Below are 20,542 nucleotides of genomic sequence, written 5' to 3'. Positions count from 1 at the left end.
GGGACTAGGAGCTCTTAAAATAAACAAATCCCCTGGGCCGGATGAGATCCTCCCAAGTAGTAGTCAAAGAAATGAAAGAAGTTATTTACAAACCGCTAACCAAGATCATGCAGCAGTCTCTTGACATAGGGGTGGTACCGACAGACTGGAAAATTGCAAACGTAATACCGATCCACAAAAAGGGAAACAAAACTGAACCAGGTAACTACAGACCAGTAAGCCTGACTTCTATTATATGCAAACTTATGGAAACTATAATAAGATCCAAAATGGAAAATTACCTATATGGTAACAGGGTCCTGGGAGACAGTCAACATGGTTTTAGGAAAGGGAGATCGTGTTTAACTAACTTGCTTGATTTTTTTGAGGATGCAACATCGATAATGGATAATTGCAAAGCATATGACATGGTTTATTTAGATTTCCAGAAAGCTTTTGACAAAGTCCCGCACAAAAGATTAATTCTCAAACTGAACGCAGTTGGGATTCAAGGAAACGCATGTACATGGATTAGGGAGTGGTTAACATGTAGAAAACAGAAAGTACTGATTAGAGGAAAAACCTCAGAATGGAGTGTGGTAACCAGCGGTGTACCACAGGGATCAGTATTAGGTCCTCTGCTATTCCTAATCTACATTAATGATTTAGATTCTGGTATAGTAAGCAAACTTGTTAAATTTGCAGACGACACAAAAGTAGGAGGAGTGGCAAACACTGTTGCAGCAGCAAAGGTCATTCAAAATGATCTAGACAAGATTCAGAACTGGGCAGACACATGGCAAATGACATTTAATAGAGAAAAGTGTAAGGTACTGCACGCAGGAAATAAAAATGTACATTATAAATATCATATGGGAGATATTGAAATTGGAGAAGGAATCTATGAAAAAGACCTAGGAGTTTTTGTTGACTCAGAAATGTCTTCATCTAGACAATGTCGGGAAGCTATAAAAAAGGCTAACAAGATGCTCGGATACATTGTGAAAAGTGTTGAATTTAAATCAAGGGAAGTAATGTTAAAACGGTACAATGCACTAGTAAGACCTCATCTTGAATATTGTGTGCAGTTCTGGTCACCTCGCTATAAAAAAGATATTGCTGCTCTAGAAAGAGTGCAAAGAAGAGCAACCAGAATTATTCCGGACTTAAAAGGCATGTCATATGCAGACAGGCTAAAAGAATTGAATCTGTTCAGTCTTGAACAAAGAAGACTACGTGGCGACCTAATTCAAGCATTCAAAATTCTAAAAGGTATTGACAGTGTCGACCCAAGGGACTTTTTCAGCCTGAAAAAAGAAACAAGGACCAGGGGTCACAAATGGAGTTTAGAAAAAGGGGCATTCAGAACAGAAAATAGGAGACACTTTTTTACACAGAGAATTGTGAGGGTCTGGAATCAACTCCCCAGAAATGTTGTTGAAGCTGACACCCTGGGATCCTTCAAGAAGCTGCTTGATGAGATTTTGGGATCAATAAGCTACTAACAACCAAACGAGCAAGATGGGCCGAATGGCCTCCTCTCGTTTGTAAACTTTCTTATGTTCTTATGTTCTATCCTGACGCCATTTGAGCGGCAGATTTGCAAAAATAACAATTTTATAAGCACTTCTACCTAGAACCGCGTACATATTTTTTTGTTTTTTGTATAGTCTACAATACGTGACAGCTCTGGATGTAAACAAACCTGGGAATACTTTTTATAGACAATGTCGCTGAATCATTTTTGCCAAATCTTGAGATGTTTGCATTTTGGTTTGAGAGAAATCAGAAGCATTTCCTACGGCAATGAGGGCAACAAGGATGGAGGTGCTGCTGCTTCTTACAAAAGAAATATGCTGCAGGGTCATGCAATTGAAAAGCGAACGTTATTATTATTATTATCTGTCAACTTTTGAACATACAAAATCGGGAGTATAGAGCGGCTTCGGCGGGGGCAGGGTGCAGGTGCGTGGCTAAGTACTTTGTGTGAACTTGCCTTGCGCACTGAATGCATGCCTGCCACAGGGCTCCCCTGGGTCCTAACCCCTGCTAGATGCAGACGACACACAGTAACCACCGACCATGTCTTTTGCAGACATTAAAGGTTTGCTGACATAAGGGGGGGTTTACTCCCTCTCTCCCCCTAACTTCAGGATTGTGTTTTGGGGTTGACTTGTACTCAAAAAAACACTGTACTTTCATTTTTTTCTGTCACAATATGTAACTCAACAGTACTTGCACGCTTCAGTTGTACCTTCATTCCTTTGCTGTCTTCCACAACGAAATACTTATGTTCACAAGCATATTCTTCTGGGCTTCTTGTGTATTTAGGCATTTTTCTTACATTTCAACACAATTTGTATAATATATGTGTGTGTGTTAGATGTTGGTGCACATCATTCGTGCTATTATGTCCCCTGGTTCATCAATGTCATATGTGGAATTTAACCTTGAAAACCCCAAACCTACACTTGAAAGGAAGTGCTTCATCCTGGATGATCCACCTCAATCAGAAACTTTTTATTTTTCACCAGTTCCCCAAACTGTTCACAAAATATGCATCATTGTATCTCTTGACTAAAACAAAATTTTCAATTAATAAATAATAACCCGTTTTTTGAATACTAGTAGTAGAGACTCCTAAATAATACTATAAATGTAATATTAGCTCAATAGTCATTTGTTCAAGTAAAAAGTTTGCATTTCAGGAGTTTGAAATTATTTCGATTTTTGTTTTACCCCACATGGTATCCTTCGCTTTCTATTACAATGATTTTATACTCTGTGACATCTTTCAAATTTAACAAAGCATGGAAAATTTGGTTTAGGGCCACTAATAAAGCCAGATACTCCAACAGCACAGTATCTACACACATACTGCAGTGTATGCTGACGTACTGGAAAATGGAGCTAATCAAGGCTCGTCCCTAGACAGTGTTCAAACGTTGCCACCTTGCCCAGAAGAAAGCTTTCTATCACCCAAACTCCCCGGTATGTTGCATGAACAATTATCTACTTTAGAAACTTGAGAACGAACCAAGAAAGGAAGCTTAGATAGTATTCCATGGCCCAGAGTACTGAGTTTTTGCTTCAGTGTTTCTTACATAAACAATCCCAATAACGGCATAGCTTACGTCTATGATCCTATGGCTGTACAACTGCTACATGAACGATGATTTTTGCCTGTGTTCAAATAGCTGGAACTTAACTGTGGCACACAGATGTGCTCTTTGGTTATCAAAGATTGATGTAAACAGCGGCAGATCGAAAAACCTTCCTTTATGAAAATCCTTAAAATAGGACCCTACCTGGAGTTATACATATTGCTGAAGGTTAAAAGTCCCCATTTTAATTATTTAAGAAGGTTTAAGAAGCCAATGCACCAATACTTATATTTGTGCTTGTGTGGGTGAACATAGAATTAGCATGTTTTTGAAGACATATCACGTTGCAAAGGGCAACTATCCTAATATAAAATAAAACAGTATATTCTGTCTGAAGGAGTAATTTTAAAGTCAACTATACAAGGCTAATGGGTGAGAATTGAATTGAAATCACCTTGACAGAGAAAGCAATTTCTTCCCTTCGCACCCCTATGAAGCTGTGGGTGATCATTGTATTGGAACCATCAGTGGTGAGGGGTCATCTTTCCCAAGGGCTCGAAGCGTAACTAACCTTCAGCAAGAAAATGGCTGCTTGGCAGAGCACGAAAGTTAGAGGGCAGATGAAAATCAATGTTTTGACGTTCCTCGGATGCCTGTCTTTAAAAGTCAACACCTTCGCTTTGATAAGAAGAAAGCGGGAAGGACAGGTTAATAGGTTGCTAGTGTGATCCAATGTTTCTTTAACAGCTGGTATAACTTTTCATCACTTGGATTTTGAGATATAATGGGAAAAAAATATATATATATATATATATATATATATATATATATATATATATATATATATATATATATATATATACGTGCACACACACACACACTTTTCATCTTACTATTTGATAGAGTAGGGAAATATTGTTGTATTGTTGTAATTCTGTGAAACTACTATCAAAAAGGTCATTAAATTGAAGAAAACAACAAAACAAACAAAAAAAAATTTTTTATCTTCCTGAAATTGACATTGTACTGTTTGGGATTCCACATCTCAACTTATATGTATTACTGTAGCACACTGTGTAATATTTAAGCGATAGTGCCTGTCGATGATGGCTCTACTGTGTGACAGTGAGTTATGTGTCCCGAGCCGAAGACGCTAACGAAAGTCAAGGTCAACTATCACAGGGTAGAGCCATCATTGAGAGGGCTCCATCGCTATTAGAAAATTACTTTGTACCATGTTTTCTTTAAAACAAAAAAACAAACAAACAAACAAAAAAACACTTTAAAACCTAGATTGACCTTGAACAACCAATACAATCTCTCATTAAATACCACTCTAAAATGCTCGAATCTATATGAATGGAGCAATATTACTGAACTGTCCGTGTCTCACTTTGTTGTTGTTGAAAGATAGTGCGTCTGTTGCCAGTTGAGTGGACAGTCTGTGACTGGATCTCAGCAGTTGCAGGTACAGGATTGGTTGTTTTTGTCGATGCAAAATATTGATTGGCTGGTTTTGATGGATAATAAAATTAATTTGGCCCAACTGTGTCTTTGTTTATTATTTACTGTCCAATAGATGTGAAGTACGCTTAAAAATACAGCAAGTGAAAATGAAAAAGCCAGCAGTCTCTCCTTAACATCAACCTGACAAATTAAATTGTAGAGATCCTGAGATCCATTTATCTTGCAATCTTGACCATTTTTATAGCAATTAAGGAGCTCCTGTACATCTGACTTCTTGTTTATTATGTACCAGATATCTCACAGACCTTTATTTTGAAATTATCATTTTAGTTTTCAGTCAGGGGAACATGACTCAGCTGAAACAAATGCAGACTTGGTTTTTACTGCAGGATTTTTCAGGTAGAACGGTTTTGCTGTGTATACACCATTTGCACAAGGTACAGTAGGGCTTAGAGAGCTTCTAGTTACCATGAAGGCACTGGCACAGCCCAATGAAGTTTGTGAAAGGAATCAAAGAGTACCAGGGTCAATATACCTGTTCGTCTTCAACAAGCAAGTCATCATCTTATATAAATGACTCTCCACCTCACCAACAGCACAGCCTAAATTTAACACCAAGCTGGGGGTTTGGCACAGTAGATAGTTTATGCAGATCATCCCTGACCTGGACTTGAACCTGTGCCAAAGGGCTACCTGACTAATTAGGCTACATAGAAAACTGTGATAGTAACTAGTATTTCCAACATGAATATTAGCATATTAAATCTCAACAATTATAACCAAATTATCTTTTATAGCATACATTAAGGGTTTTATAAAACACCAAAAATGCTAATCCAGTTCATGTGGGTCGTTCAAGTTAACCATGTTGAAAATTGAAGCCATATCACAATTTCCATTTTTTGGAGAGTACAGTGAGGGAGCATCTTCAATGACGGTTAATGACTGATGATGATGATGATGTGAAACCTGTGGCCTGGCCAGGAGGCAGGGTGCATCTAGACTTTCATCCCACTGATAAGTTTGTGTAGACGGAAGACGAGCACACTGAGAAATGACTGTTTTACAGTACGGGCATGATACACCCTTCACAGCAAGTCATTTGCATTTTCTAAAACCCAAAGACCAGTAAGATTACAGAACCCTTGTGACCCTTAAGACACTCTCTCTAAGGCTGGTTGTCCTGGCAACCCTGAGATACCCTGAAAACACATAATAGATGTCCAGCTCACTGACCATGTCGACAGAAAGAGGAAAGAACAGTAAGGTGTTAGGTTAGTTTGGGACTCGATCGCGGAGAGCAATGAGCAGGAAGAGACCCGAATTCGATTAAGGGAATTAGAGTAGAGCCTCGTCCCGGTGAGGGGAAGTAGAGTGTTTAGTTTCTCCAATACACAGTATGGCCGGGGGTCCCCTCTGACTCGCGTGGCGAGAACCTCCCTCAACGAAGGCTCACAGGTGTCTCACTCAGAGTGTTGGGTCTCACCGATATGGCCTCCCCATGGGTAGGGGGTCTCCTCTGGACCTGACTTGCAAAGGAGGACATATATAGCTGGAGGAGGGGAGAACTGAAACACTTAGGCAAGGAGCTGTTTGTTTTTAGGCATAGAATAGGTGAGTTAAGTGATCAACGTATAGGGTGTTAATGTATCAATTTAATGTGTTAACTGTTTAACAGGGTACAGCTAGAGCCCCTGCTCCCATCCCCCAAACCTTGCCTAAAGCCTTACATCACAACTCATGTCCTACTGGAACTCATGTAACCATTCCTGTCAGTCATTTATTTTAAACTATCAAAGTTGGGGGCCTGCTTGGCAAAGACTTATTTCTTTTTTTTATCCATGAAAGATTTATTTCACAGTATGTAGCGGTCTGGATTAGCTCTTTGAACCAGCGGTCTCTGCACTGAGCCTGCACGTCGGAGGAAGCTGCACATACTTAACATTCACAATAGTATTGTGTTTGTAGTAAAAAGTCTGCTTCTTGGTGTCTAGACTTTCACCCAGTTAGTCAAGAAAACAGGAGAAAATCCTATCAGACACTCAACTGAAAGATAACTAAGGTAACCCGCTGTGAACCTGATGAAGATGTCAGCTGAACATAAGGTAGAATTTTCTATTGTTGAAAAAAAAGCTCTTTTTTCAGAAAGGCAGGGGGAAGGGAGAGGGGGGGGGGGGAGGATATCAGAGCAAAAGCATGTAATAGCTGCGGTCATCGTTTTACTTCTGGATCAATAGATGTATTCTAGCTGCCTGGAGCTCCACACCCAGCACTCTCAATTAAAGGGGTAAACAGATTAGTGTGCATCTTTCAAGCACAAAAAAAGAGACTCGCAGAATTGTTTAAAAATGTTTTTTTTTTTCCAATAGCATACGACAAATGGCATTACATTTCATGGTTATTTAGAAAATCTGAAGATATGACAAAGAAACAACTGTTCTTTCCCCAAGTAGTAAAATTGATCAGGTTACCTGTTCTGTTTATTGTCCAAAACTAGCATAAATAACAAATCAATTTCAATATTTAAGTACAGTAATTATTTTATTGTATTTAGATTATCTCAATATGGCAATTATAATTGTCCTTAGTTCTTATTGCAGGTAAAAACCAAGCAAAGATACATTTTAAACTGTTATTATTACCAACATAGGGACCTACAGTACAGTATACCAATGTAAATATCTCTAAAGCCTCAAAACCTCTCAGACTGAGGTAACATGGTCTAATATCCTTGACTTAAGAGATCCTGCATTAGGACAGCACATGTCCAAGCAAGTACCTATTCACAGCTGTAATAAAGATAGATACAGTGCGTCTCACAGTGCTGCCAAATGACTCACACTTCAACTTGAAATCCAACAAGCACAGCTTCAAGATAAAAAGGTACCACATATACTGTGATCCCTTCTTTCTTATTCTAAAACACAAAACTATTCCTATCTTTATGTGAAGGCAGGAAGAATGGAAATCCGCGTAGTACCTCTTTCATAAAAATCTAAAATATACCTTTCCTGCCAAGGAAACAGAGGCAGTTATGGTAAAACGCATGACAAAAATATCAGCTATGGTAAACGCATGACAAAGAGATTGGCACTCCAGTTCTGATGCAGTGGTGGTAAAACTTTTTAAAATGTTTTCTAAGCATTTAACACAAGGTCTCAATTTATTAGAAGCATTCCCAGGTTGCGATTGTGATTTCTCACTTGTTTGAGCAGGAAAACACAAGTGTTTATTTCGTCATGGCTGGACATTGGAGATATGGAGAGATTGTGTAAAAACAACTAAGGTCTCTTTTTATTCTGCTATTTTGGCGGAAATAACTCATAGTAACTACTGTACTAATACACTCTACATCTACCCTTATAAAGCTTATTCAGATACAGGACGTAGCATATGAAAGCAATAAAAGACAACAGGGTGTTCATATGAGGTCCAATGTCTGATGTTGTCTGACCCATGGCAAAACCATTAAACAGCCTAGACCTGAGAATTTAGGACCTGATAAGAACATTGTGCTTATAAAAATGGCAGACACCCCTCCCAAATTAAATTAATTATGAAGTGCATCCGACAGAGTTTTTCTACAAGTTCTAAGCTGTGCTGGTATGGTGTCATATTTGCACAGGATGGAACACTTGTTAGCCAATGAGATTGCTCCCTCTCTTCTTGACATTTTGTAAGGGTATATATTTAATTACAGGTTAAAGTTTGCTTTAATAAACTCATCATGCTGAATTCACCTATCACATGTTTTTTTTTAAATAACTTAATCAAAAGTCCTCTTATAAAAACAAATAAAAAGTAGGTCCCTGAACAAAATTAGACGTTTTCAGAAATCTGTATTAAAATACCAATGCGATTTGACTGTCCCTTGTGTAACATTAGTATACACATAAGATTAACAGTGTTATTAAACATTTCAAATTCATCAGTACAGGCTAGAGGCTAACTGGCCAAACAATTACAGAATGGCGTTAATAGGTCCTGGCACATGCTTGTAAATATGTTACACGTGTCTGCGGGCTGGATCTGTCATGTCCCACTTGCAATCAGTTTCCAGTGGTGGTTTTCTGAAAAGGTTCCAGGAACACTGTGTCAAGGGATGAGTTGGTTGCATGGGGTCCTACTATCATGCCCCTGTGAAGTCACTGAGATTCCACATACTATCTCTATTCATGTCAATTATTAGCAATTACTTTGACTGCTAGTAGGATTGTTTCTTTTCTATTTAACAGTGATTGCTACCAACTAAAAAAAATAATAAAAGTTAGGCCTAGAGCTAACAATATTTTGCTACCATCACAAAAAAAAAGATAATTACCATCTTGTATTGTACATTTGAAAATGCTGGACTAAAAACACTATAAAAACAGGATCAGTCAGAGCCCTTGTTTACAATCTGACAGTGCTAATTAGACTCTAGGGAAGAGAGAAAATAGAATGAATAGCCAGTAGCTACAGTACACCAATGCTGTTGCTCTATAAAATAAAAATAAAAAAGCATACAAATTATTTGTATGTACACAACCCCAGCAAATCTTTAAAGAAATCTATTACTGTAGGATAATTTTTTTTTTTAAAGCATTATATCTGGATGAAAACATTAAAACTGTCATTAGCTAATAGGCCTTTTTTCCTGTAATAAGGAAAAAACAGCTGAATCTTTGTCATAATACTAGTAAATTGACTAAGATCAGAATATTTTTTATATTGCAACCATAAGAGAGTTTGGGCTTCAGTTCCTCTTTCCTGAAGCATACCAATGCCTGACCACCTGAAAACATGGCATCTATAGGACCTGTCCGTACCCATCAGAACAAGTGAACTTTAGCAGAACAGAAAAAACATCCGTCACAATGGGTCAACACACAAGTGGCCTTGTGAGCTGGCACTGGGATTAGCAAGGCGTGAGCCCACATCCTAGCGTCATAGTTTGGTTTGCCATGGGAATTCACACCAGCGCTGTAGCAAGTTCCAAGGTTTCAATCCCTGCAGAGAGACGTGTCTTTGGCAAAAGGGTTAGCAAATCCCTCCTGGGGAAAAAAAAAAACCTGCTGACTGACAACAACAAAAACTACATTTGTGCAAACCAGGCTGTACAGAGATAACCACAGCACAGACAAAGCTGGTCACAAAATCGTTCATCGTACATAAATAATAAACAAACAACGTTAAAGCAAATCATTCCCAATCCATTTAAAAATAAAAGATGAAAAAGCAATATGTTAATCAGCAGTATCATGTTGCAAGTCGCTAATACAAGATTGGTTTAAATGTATTTGATATTGAGGTAAAGTCCCCCAAATATAAAAGAACATCGCTACAGACAAGGACCAACTTTATAACTTTTTAACACCACTGAACAGTGTTGTGAGTAATCATTAATGACTGAAGTAGGTATATAGTATATCGGAGTACAATATGAATAATTAGGCTACTCTAGGCGTTTATTGGTAGGACTTTACAGGAAATAACGGTTACTAAGAAAGAACACCACTAACTTAATACACATCAGAAATTGATCGGTTTCAACAGAAGCAAGCTTGAGGTTAATTTATCTCTTTCTAAATCACAAAAGTTTAGAAAAATGATACAGCTGATCTGCATTCTAAATGCTGTGTTTATACTATGTGTTTATTTGCAACACATTAAGTTTTATATGTCATAAAATAGCCCAGTGCATAGAACTCTATTGTAACCAGGCTCTAGAGAGCTGAAAGACAGATAACATCTGCCTCACTCTGCTGCCTTGGCAGTGTTAAACAATACAGTCTGCTTGGCACAGATCGAAAGAAATCTGTCACTGTATTAATTTGCAATACCCAAACTACTGTACAACAGCATGTTTTTTTTTTTGTTTGTTTGTTTTTTTAAACATGATACAATTTAAACTGGAGAAGTGTGGTTTGTGATAAACAAAGGAAGTACAAGTCAAGCCACATGTACAGTACGTTTGAAGGCTCCTTAACGTCCCTCTTCCTCACTGTGCCACCAAAAAAAAAAAAAACCTTTTGGTACTTCAAAATTATAGTATACAGTGGCTTGTGAAAGTATTGACCCCCCCTTGGCATTTTTCCTATTTTGTTGCCTTACAACCTGGAATTAAAATTGATTTTTTGGGGGTTTGTATCATTTGATTTACACAACATGCCTACCACTTTGAAGATGCAAAATATTTTTTATAGTGAAACAAACAAGAAATAAGACAAAAAAACAGAAAACTTGAGCGTCCATAAGTATTCACCCCCCCAAAGTCAATACTTTGTAGAGCCACCTTTTGCAGCAATTACAGCTGCAAGTCTCTAGCCACTGGGATTTATCCCCATTCTTCAAGGCAAAACTGCTCCAGCTCCTTCAAGTTGGATGGGTTCCGCTGGTGTACAGCAATCTTTAAGTCATACCACAGATTCTCAATTGGATTGAGGTCTGGGCTTTGACTAGGCCATTCTAAGACATTTAAATATTTCCCCTTAAACCACTCGAGTGTTGCTTTAGCAGTATGCTTAGGTTTATTGTCCTGCTGGAAGGTGAACCTCCGTCCCAGTCTCAAATCTCTGGAAGACTGAAACAGGTTTCCCTCAAGAATTTCCCTGTATTTAGCGGCATCCATCATTCCTTCAATTCTGACCAGTTTCCCAGTCCCTGCCGATAAAAAACATCCCCACAGCATGATGCTGCCACCACCATGCTTCACTGTGGGGATGATGTTCTCGAGGTGATGAGAGGTGTTGGCTTTTTTCTGGCCACTCTTCCGTAAAGCCCAGCTCTGTGGAGTGTACGGCTTAAAGTGGTCCTATGGACAGATACTCCGCTGTGGAGCTCTGCAGCTCCTTCAGGGTTATCTTTGGTCTCTTTGTTGCCTCTCTGATTAATGCCCTCCTTGCCTGGTCCGTGAGTGCTGGTGGGCGGCCTTCTCTTGCCAGGTTTGTTGTGGTGTCATATTCTTTCCATTTTTTTAATAATGGCTTTAATGGTGCTCCGTGGGATGTTCAAAGTTTCGGATATTTTTTTATAACCCAACCCTGATCTGTACTTCTCCACAACTTTGTCCCTGACCTGTTTGGAGTGTCTTCATGGTGCCGCTTGCTTGGTGGTGTCCCTTGCTTAGTGGTGTTGCAGACTCTGGGGCCTTTCAGAACAGGTGTATATATACTGAGATCATGTGACAGATCATGTGACACATCATGTGACACTTAGACTGCACACAGGTGGACTTTATTTAACTAATTATGTGACTTCTGAAGGTAATTGGTTACACAAGATCTTATTTAGAGGCTTAATAGCAAAGGGGGTGAATACATATGCATGCACCACTTTTCCGTTATTTATTTTTTAGAATTTTTTGAAACAAGTTATTTTTTTCATTTCACGTCACCAATTTGGACTATTTTGTGTATGTCCATTACATGAAATCCAAATAAAAATCCATTTTAATTCCAGGTTGTAAGGCAACAAAATAGGAAAAATGCCAAGGGGGGGGGGGTCAATACTTTCACAAGCCACTGTACATAAGGTGAAAGGAAGCACCCTAAAATGTAAAAATGAATTGATCAATTTGTATAATCTTGCGTTTGCATACCCGTAAAAATAATATATGGATTTCCACTGTTCACTGACAATTATCCACTAAGCCATCCTGTCAACAGAGGCTACTGAAAAGGTGTTTTATGACAAATTTTAATTTTATGGGTCACTTGCAACTTATAAATTGAAATTCAATACTTTTAACCTCAGAGACTTCTTGGCTTCACTCATAAATGGAAATAGAACAGCATTGAAGCTATACCTCTGTAAAGCAACTTGTCTAAAAACACCTTGAGTACAGTATCCCATTCCATGTAAACATACATTATCACTTTGAATGCTTCCACAAATGTATTTTCTCAATTCATGTAATAGGTTTTGCAGTGCTTCTCAGTGGCAGTGGTCCTAAGGGAACACAGGTGGTAAGCTAAGTTGTCATGTAAAATGGCTTCCTGTAGAGAAAATGTTTATATGGAAAGAAAGGACAAGCCCAAACATTCCACTGAAACTCAACCTGGTATTAAACACAAGCTAAGAACCACGGTCAGGAAAATAACCTCAGAACTGTGAATTCCAACAGAACAAGCACCTTTTAAGTGTCTCTTGAATCATACTATACATAGAACTACTGTGCTTATCATCTTGTTCATTTTTAAATTCCAAGTACTCCTAATTGCTTGATCACTGTTATGACCAAACATCACAGACTATACCACAAGTGCACTAAAGAAGAACTGTAGAGTATACTCAGAACACAGTCCTGTACTTTGTTGCAATATGTTACTTCTCCAAATGCAGTATGTACAGTACTATAGATATTCAATACTTTGGTGTCAGTTCTAAGGATGAAAGAGTCAAAAAAACTGTGACTCAAACATATTTTGAAAAGCAAAGGTAACTATTACGCATGTGCAAAGCAGAAGGATCAAGGGATTGTTAAACTACAGACAGAAAATTAGTGTAGTGTTTTTTTTTTTTGTTTGTTTTATTTTGTTTTTTTACGCAGGCGTATGTTTGTTTCACAACGATTTCTGTAATCTGTTCTTGGAACTGACTAAATTGTGCTGGCTGAGAGCAAGAACATTTTAACTAATAAAACATAGGCTTTCAGATATGAGCATTTAAATATGGTAGATACAACACTCTCGTCCACAGCCACAGATTTGGTTTCTGACCAAAGAAGTAAGCTAAGCGTTGTTAATTACAGATAACGTCACAACTATGCACCTCAAACAAGACTTAAATGTCAGTTATTATATAGGCTATATATCAAAGAATTGCAATTCTAAGTATAATTTAACCTTTTTGAATCTGAGCATTTGTTTCAAACCAAGACTGACAGAACATGGTTTCAAAAGCCCCTTTCACACTGGCATGCTCTACCCAGGTCAGAACCTACCTGGGTCAGGACCCAGTGTCATGCGGGTCAGCTACGCAATTTCATTAAAGCAGGGTTTACCTGGGTGATAGATGCAAGTACACAATATGTGTATCAATACCCAGGAAGCAGATCTTTATAGACGCTTCCATCCAAGTTTCTCTGGATTGAACCGTCGGCCTAAATGTTGTAGAGTAAAAGTGTCTTCATCCCTGATGCAATCTGGCTCATGGTGTGTCACAAACACCAAAATATGGCTAAACCTAATAAACAAAAACGTTCCTTGTGTAAGTGAAACCTTCACACAGGCGTGGCTGTTATTTCATCAGCCATCGTGCATTTTGTCCCACTCAGCCTGGGTCAAAGCATGTCAACCCACATCCTATGGTGGGTCGCTAAGACTCAGGTTAACCCAGGTATGACCCAGGTACAGTTTCACACTATGCAGGACTGTGACCCAGGTAGAAGTGCCAGTGTGAAAGGGGCTAAAGATATTTGTTTATTGCAAAAATATGTTCTTTAACATGCATGTTGTTCCTTCATCTGTAAAATGCTTGTGTGCAAAATCCTTTTCCAAAACATGACTGCGATATACAATGAGGACAGCGTGACTCTCTGTAATTATAATGTATTCCTCACACAGTCCTTTATTTCAAACCACCTATGTCCTATTTTATTATTTATTTTCAATTTTTTTTTTGTTATTAAATCTTTTTTGTATGGTTTTTAATGTCTTGGTGTCTCAGATATATCTAATCTCCATCTGACAACCAAGACAGCCCTGCCTTCAGCGGTTTGTGATCATCGTTGTCCAGAACTTGTACCATAGACATATATGAAAATACAGACAACACCTCTGTGTCTGTATACTATTCATGCCAGTAGCAACATAAAAAAACAAGTGTTTTAACATTCTGACTTTCTCAATTGTATTCATTTGGCAGCTGGATATTGCTAGATCATTTCCTTGGACAGCATTTCTAGAGCCAACATGTCTGCATAAGTTCCACTTACTTTAAGATTATATATCATAAAGACAGTTTATGTTTATTATTTCACACAATCCCGTCACTCACACAATTGGACACATTTTAAGAAGTAAATATTTACAGTAGTTCTTACTGCGGTCTTTCAGGCAAAATTCCGATCACTCATATAAAACAAGATCTAGTAAATATATACAGTAACTGAAAGAGGAAAGCCATGTGCCTGCTGCTTTCAGACTACACCAGCAAACCCACAGCAGAACACAACTTTATCAGTTTAGGAACAGAAAACAAATGCAATGAATCAGGCTTGCATTTCTCTAAAGGTTTAAGCACACTTTCTATAATACTTTGAAGAAAGCCTTACTAAGTCAAAATGAAGAACTACTTTTTGTTACAGACCATATTTATTGCTACAGTATTTTGTTCTGAAACGCAAACTCCTGCCCCGTTGTCGGAGATGCAAATTTACTTTATCGTGAATACAGTGTGTAAACGGGTGTCATTTTAAAACTTTCATATGTTATCTTGGCATATTATCTACAGAAAACACAGGCTGTATACCGTTAGTCACAACCATATCTGGCATATAAGACATGGACAAAGTAAAAATGAGAATATAAAAGTTCTGCGTTTAATCATATAATATTAAGCAATTCATATTTTGTGCAGCACTGCCAACAAATAAAATGGAACAGTTGCCAAGCCATCAGAAATCCATAAATACCTAGAATATTTATGAAACACGCATTCCCCTTGTGCGTGGACTATTAGCATGTTGAATATTTTGGAAGCTCGCTGTTGTGTCTTTAATAAACTCTCTTCTTACTGTAACTTCAACACACATTTTATCATTTTAGTTTCTCTTGAAAATAATTATGTGATTGGTTGTGCAAAGAGTTACTACTAGTAAATGTTTAGCCAATTAATTTCTGAGTATTAGTTTTAATGTAAATGTTTGCAAATATTTACCATGATGACAGCCCTACTCAAGGCAGGCAGAGAATTATTTGATCAACAACCCATTCAAGTATCCTTTTCCCATGATACCTGCATGTTTAGTCTATAGGAAAGTGAAAGACAAAAACTGGACAGTTTTCTTATGTATACCTGCCCTGGTGATTTATTACAGGAAATGAAAATATTAATTTTTTATTGCCATCTGCACTTTCACTTTCCATTGGCAATTTAAAGAGTTACTTATTATGAAATATAAGTATAACATACAACGGTGTCATTACGCGGCAACGGTTTCTAAGGCAGGGGTGTCAAAATCCAGTCCTCGAGGGCTGCTGGGTCTTCTGGTTTTCATTCCAACTTAAACTCTCAGTTAACATAATTGATCCAATTATTTGTTGAATTTGACATATTTAATATTTTTCAAGGTCTATTACAGTTGATGGTTTTTTTAAAAAAAATGCACGGTACACTACCTGTAAAACATTTTGAGGCCTGAAGAGAAGTGTTAAATATGTCCAGTTAATCAAATAATTAGACCAATTAAGTAACTGAGAGCTCGAGAGGAACAAAAGCCAGAAGACACTGGCCCTCCAGGAACTGAGTCTGACCTCTGTATCTATTCATTTAGGTATCTATTCACTTAGTGCGCAACACTACCTTGCATCAGGGACATGCAACGTATTGCAGCTTTTTCCAAATCAACATCAATCCATTTAAAACCCCATGCTGTGGTTCAGAGTAGCATGTTCATTACAGTTGACAAACCCAGATTAGGAAAAGAACATATGGGAACTACAAATCATACCTTTACTTTCAGAAGTAGGGCATTCCACCTGCAGTACAAGATCAAAGGTTCTTGCAGGATTCTCGCTGTTTGGGCAAGCAAATCACACAAGACGACCAGTTACACACCTTATCATACACTGATTTAGCCACATTTCTATGCCAGTAGCCCTGACTATTGTAAATGCTTTCTAAACTATGTTTGACTCACCTAAAGACAAATATAGGGGTGGCTGAAACACAATATACAAAACATGTTAAGTCATATATATAACTAGTGTTTAATTTGTTTGACAAATGTAAGTAAAATTCAGGACACTCAGGCAAAACTGGCAAGGCCATTGGTAGGCATTTGTTAAGTATTCTTTAAATTACATAAAGCAAATACCAAACTACAAGCATTCAAACCTACAAAGATCTCCTGCCAAAAAACAAACAAACATATTAACACAGAACGGTGTTATGAAGGTTTTTTTTTATTATTATTATTGTATTTATTTTTTTACTGTAACCTGTAAATAACAACCTAAATACTAGTTAAACAAAGTAATGACTGCTAGGTGAGCCACAATGTAAACAGGATAATGTTAGACCTATAGTGTATGTGTTTAAATATAAAACATTTTAGTAACTACTAATCCAGACCTTTTTTCTACTGCGGCTCTAGGGCTGGTGATATCTGATTTAGAGTTTTGATTTGACATATGATGTGTTAAAGGTTTCGGGCCTACAACACGTACATTAATTTAAACTGTGAGTGACTGACAACAATGTACATGTTGTCTGCAATTAGGATCTGAAGTCCTGGAATTTATTTATTTATTTATTTATTTATTTTAAAGCATTGTATCTCAGCGTCACACACCCCACTGCCGTACCGTGTAAGCTACTGCTGCGCTGCTTCTGACTTACTTAATTCTGCTGTCCATGGTTTACAACATCTCGACTGCTCCAGACCGGCTTGCTGTCTGAATCCACAAAGACGCGACTGCAAATGTTTCGTTTCGAACCCGTTTTGTGTCGAGTGGCTTGCATGTGTTTTTAGGCTCCGTGGTAATAATATGTCATGTTGTGCTGCCGGATTTCTTGTGTTTCAGTTCCACACAGCTCCTCGGTACAGAAACCAGGAAGTAGAGCTGGAGCTTTAGTGACGTCATTCCTTTGATAATACGGATTTTAGGGAGCAGGACAGAACTGAAGAGCAGTGTGTGTTCCAGTAATGCATTACAACAGTTAAAGAGTAACTAAAATTGTTCAGATCTCATGGTGGAAAACACACTACTTACGTTTAAAACTGAAACACTGGTGTCGACATCGTAAATTATTTTCACTGTTATTATAATTTGGTATTAAAGTTGTTTTTTGTTTGTTGTTTGTTTTTAGCGAATTGTTCTTTCCTGAAAAACAACATGTAACTTATTATAGACGTCTTTTGTTTGTTATAAGAGATAAAGATACGGGTTACACAAATCCTGATAAATGTGCACTCCCATAGTATAGTGTACTGTTTTTTAAAGTCGGTATTTGTCGTGTTTTTACTTGATTTCACTGTAGTTTTACTTAGCTTTAATACACCTTGCAATGCATTTACCACGGTACCTCAGTAAAGTTTTATTTGTGTTAGTAGCGTGCTGTCATTTTGTGTTAAGCTCGTGTATTTAAATATGCGTTCTAGAATGGAAACATTAATTACGACAGCATTTGGACTACAAGGCTTGTTCTATCAGAATATTTTAAAATGTGATACCTGGAAGTTAAGTGTTTTTTTGTTTTGTTTTGTTTTGTTTTTTATGGTAATTTTCTTTCCTCGCACTATCAATAATGCGGTACAGCTGTAGCCTATGCATTGAAAAGTTACGTGGTCAACGCAATCATCTTGCAGATTTAGTCCTTAGTTTTTTTTTCGTTCAACTGATCATTTCTTCAAAAATGACATTAAGTGGGAGAGAGGACAGCTTATAATATATAGGGGTGCTGCATTTCTATGCAGCATGTTTCAATCAGTGTTAATGTGTTTGTGGCAGGTCGAAAGCCTTAAATGTAAATAGTGTGTATGTGTGGAGAGAGAGAGAGAGAGAGAGAGAGAGAGAGAGAGAGAGAGAGAGAGAGAGGTTGGCAAGGAGGGGGTTAAAATCATTCCTACCAGAAGACATGTGAGAATGTTGCTGGAGCCTTAATTGAATGATATGTGTTAATTTGGTTCCAGCCACATTGGATATAACTAGGATATTCTGATTTTTGATGCTTCATCACTACTCTCCTTTAAGAATTCAATTGATACAGCTTAACCTATTCACATATCTCAATCACAACTGAAAAACGTGTTAATAGTAAAATTGATTTAATTTTCTGTGAAACAACTAAATTGGCCAAGACTTAATTTTTGATTTACAAGCAGAGCGTACAGATGAGATCTCAACATGTTAATAAGCGACTAATCTTTACTAATGCTATAATGAAAAACAAAGTATTATATGATGGACCCACTTTATTACAACTGTTCTGCGTGGCTGTATTTACATTAATAAAGAGCTGTTTCATAGAAAACCGCTGTAAATGTTACTATTAATATGTTTCTCAGTTGGGATTGAGATACACAAATGGCTTAACAACGTATCAATTGCATTCTTAAAGGAGAGTAGGAAAGTGAACAGAAAACACAGAAAATCATAAAAAGGGAGGAAAAATCCTTTGTTAGGGGTTAGTGTTTGAGAAGAGTGCTGGTGAGTTGTGTATATACTGTGTTGTGGAGAACTTGGTCAGTGAAGGTGAATTCCCAGCCTGACAGCCAAATTGTTTTGTTTAACCTTTTATTTTGGCCCTTGTACCAGTTTATTTGTTCGCGTGTTGTTGTTTGTTAGTCAATAAACATGTGCCCCCGCACTTTAAACTGCAGTTTTCTGGTCTGAGTCTCATTTCTTATGTGAACCTGTTACATTTGGTGTCAGCTGTGGGATAGTGGAATGCACCCCCCTTAGAGCAGGCGTGTCAAACGCCAGTCCTCGAAGGCTGTAGGGTCTTCTTGTTTTCATTCCAACTTAAACTCTCAATTAACATAATTGATCTAATTATTTGTTCAATTTGACATATTTTACATTTTTCAAATATTTTACAGTTGATGGTTTTAAAAATGCACTGGATTCAAGGTACACTACCTATGAGACATTAAGTCTGAAGAGAAGTGTTAAATGTGTCCAGTTAATCAAATAATTAGACCAATTAAGTAATTGAGATCTCGGGTGGAACAAAAGCCAAAAGACACTGCGGCCCTCCAGGAACTGAATTTGACACGCCTGCCCTAGAGACTCAGAACAGGACTGCAGTTAATAAAAAAATCAATTACCTAAATTAAGCCTGGCATGATGAGCAAAGGCGGCGGCAAAGCTGAAGGGACTCCGTAGTTAAATGTGTGTTATCTAAACCCAGGAAACGGTTATTTTTGTGCCTTGATTTAAATACTTGTTTTCCATGCGAGTGTGGCTGGAATTGACGAAACCGTGGACCTTGACTGGTGGTCCAATCAAATGATGCATGTGTGTATAATAGGCTACAACTACAAGGCTGTCAGTTGTGTAGAGGCCTGGGCTTTGGAAGGAGAAAAGGCAGTCGCAGTGGTAAACCATCTCGTTGAAAGTGATGTTGCTATTACTTTCAGGCTGTTTTCATGACTACCTTGTTTGTGCCTTTTAAAATCTGACTGACCCTCCTCCCTCTTGTCTTACTAATTTTACAATCTTCATGATCTGATTATCATGATTTAATAGCAAAGTTATCTCAGTACTTTTAAATACAAAGTAATTGTCTTTCCTTTGTACTGTACAGTTTTTATATGAAAGGCAGTAGGCTAATAAATAACATTTGGTTTGATTTTGAGATGATGTATTGCACAAATCCAATGGGTAGCAGTTAGGTTAAAATACAATATAATTTACTGTACTGTAAAGAGTTCAAGTTTAAAACAAAGAACCAGTATGATTTCCGGTCATATCGCCCTATTAAAAATCTGTCAACTTCTATTTATCATTACCAAAGATGGCTTACAGCCATAGTTACCCTTGCTAGTATTTAAAGGATGTTTATACTCCATGCATCTAAAAAAAACACAGCAGTATATTAAAATATAATTACCTTTTCATTTCAGTGTTGTGTTGGATAGGTTACAGTATTTAATTTGTAAAGCTCCTGCTTTCTTTTTTTACTACTAGTCTAAATATAAAAATGATGTGTTATCTCTTAATTGACTGGATGCTGGTGTTTGCAGTTTGGCATTCTAGAATTGACTTTGTATTGTGTTTATTTTTTCACACCAGGCCGAGAGAGATTTCCTTCTGCATTAAAAACCCCACAATGCATACACAGTA

General features: G+C 37.5%; 1 protein-coding gene across 2 annotated transcripts in view; it reads right to left on the bottom strand.

The window, feature by feature from the left end:
• Positions 1 to 17,367, bottom strand: part of LOC121326985 (DENN domain-containing protein 1B-like) — a 100,418-nt gene extending 83,051 nt beyond the window's left edge. The window contains exons 1-2 of one of the 2 annotated variants that reach the window (XM_041270693.1): positions 17,094 to 17,367; positions 16,204 to 16,268 (exon numbers count right to left, since the gene is read on the bottom strand). In XM_041270693.1, coding sequence (XP_041126627.1) covers positions 16,204 to 16,268; positions 17,094 to 17,110 — 82 coding nt within the window. In that variant the 5' untranslated portion in view covers positions 17,111 to 17,367. The remainder of the gene's footprint in view (positions 1 to 16,203; positions 16,269 to 17,093) is intronic. The other variant, XM_041270694.1, reaches the window with a different exon arrangement.
• Between the last annotated feature and the right edge of the window lie 3,175 nt (positions 17,368 to 20,542).

Source organism: Polyodon spathula, chromosome 14 (genome assembly GCF_017654505.1).
Source record: "Polyodon spathula isolate WHYD16114869_AA chromosome 14, ASM1765450v1, whole genome shotgun sequence".
Classification (NCBI taxonomy): domain Eukaryota; kingdom Metazoa; phylum Chordata; class Actinopteri; order Acipenseriformes; family Polyodontidae; genus Polyodon; species Polyodon spathula.
The sequence above is the reverse complement of the archived record's forward strand: the minus strand, read 5'-3'. Positions and strand labels throughout refer to the sequence as shown.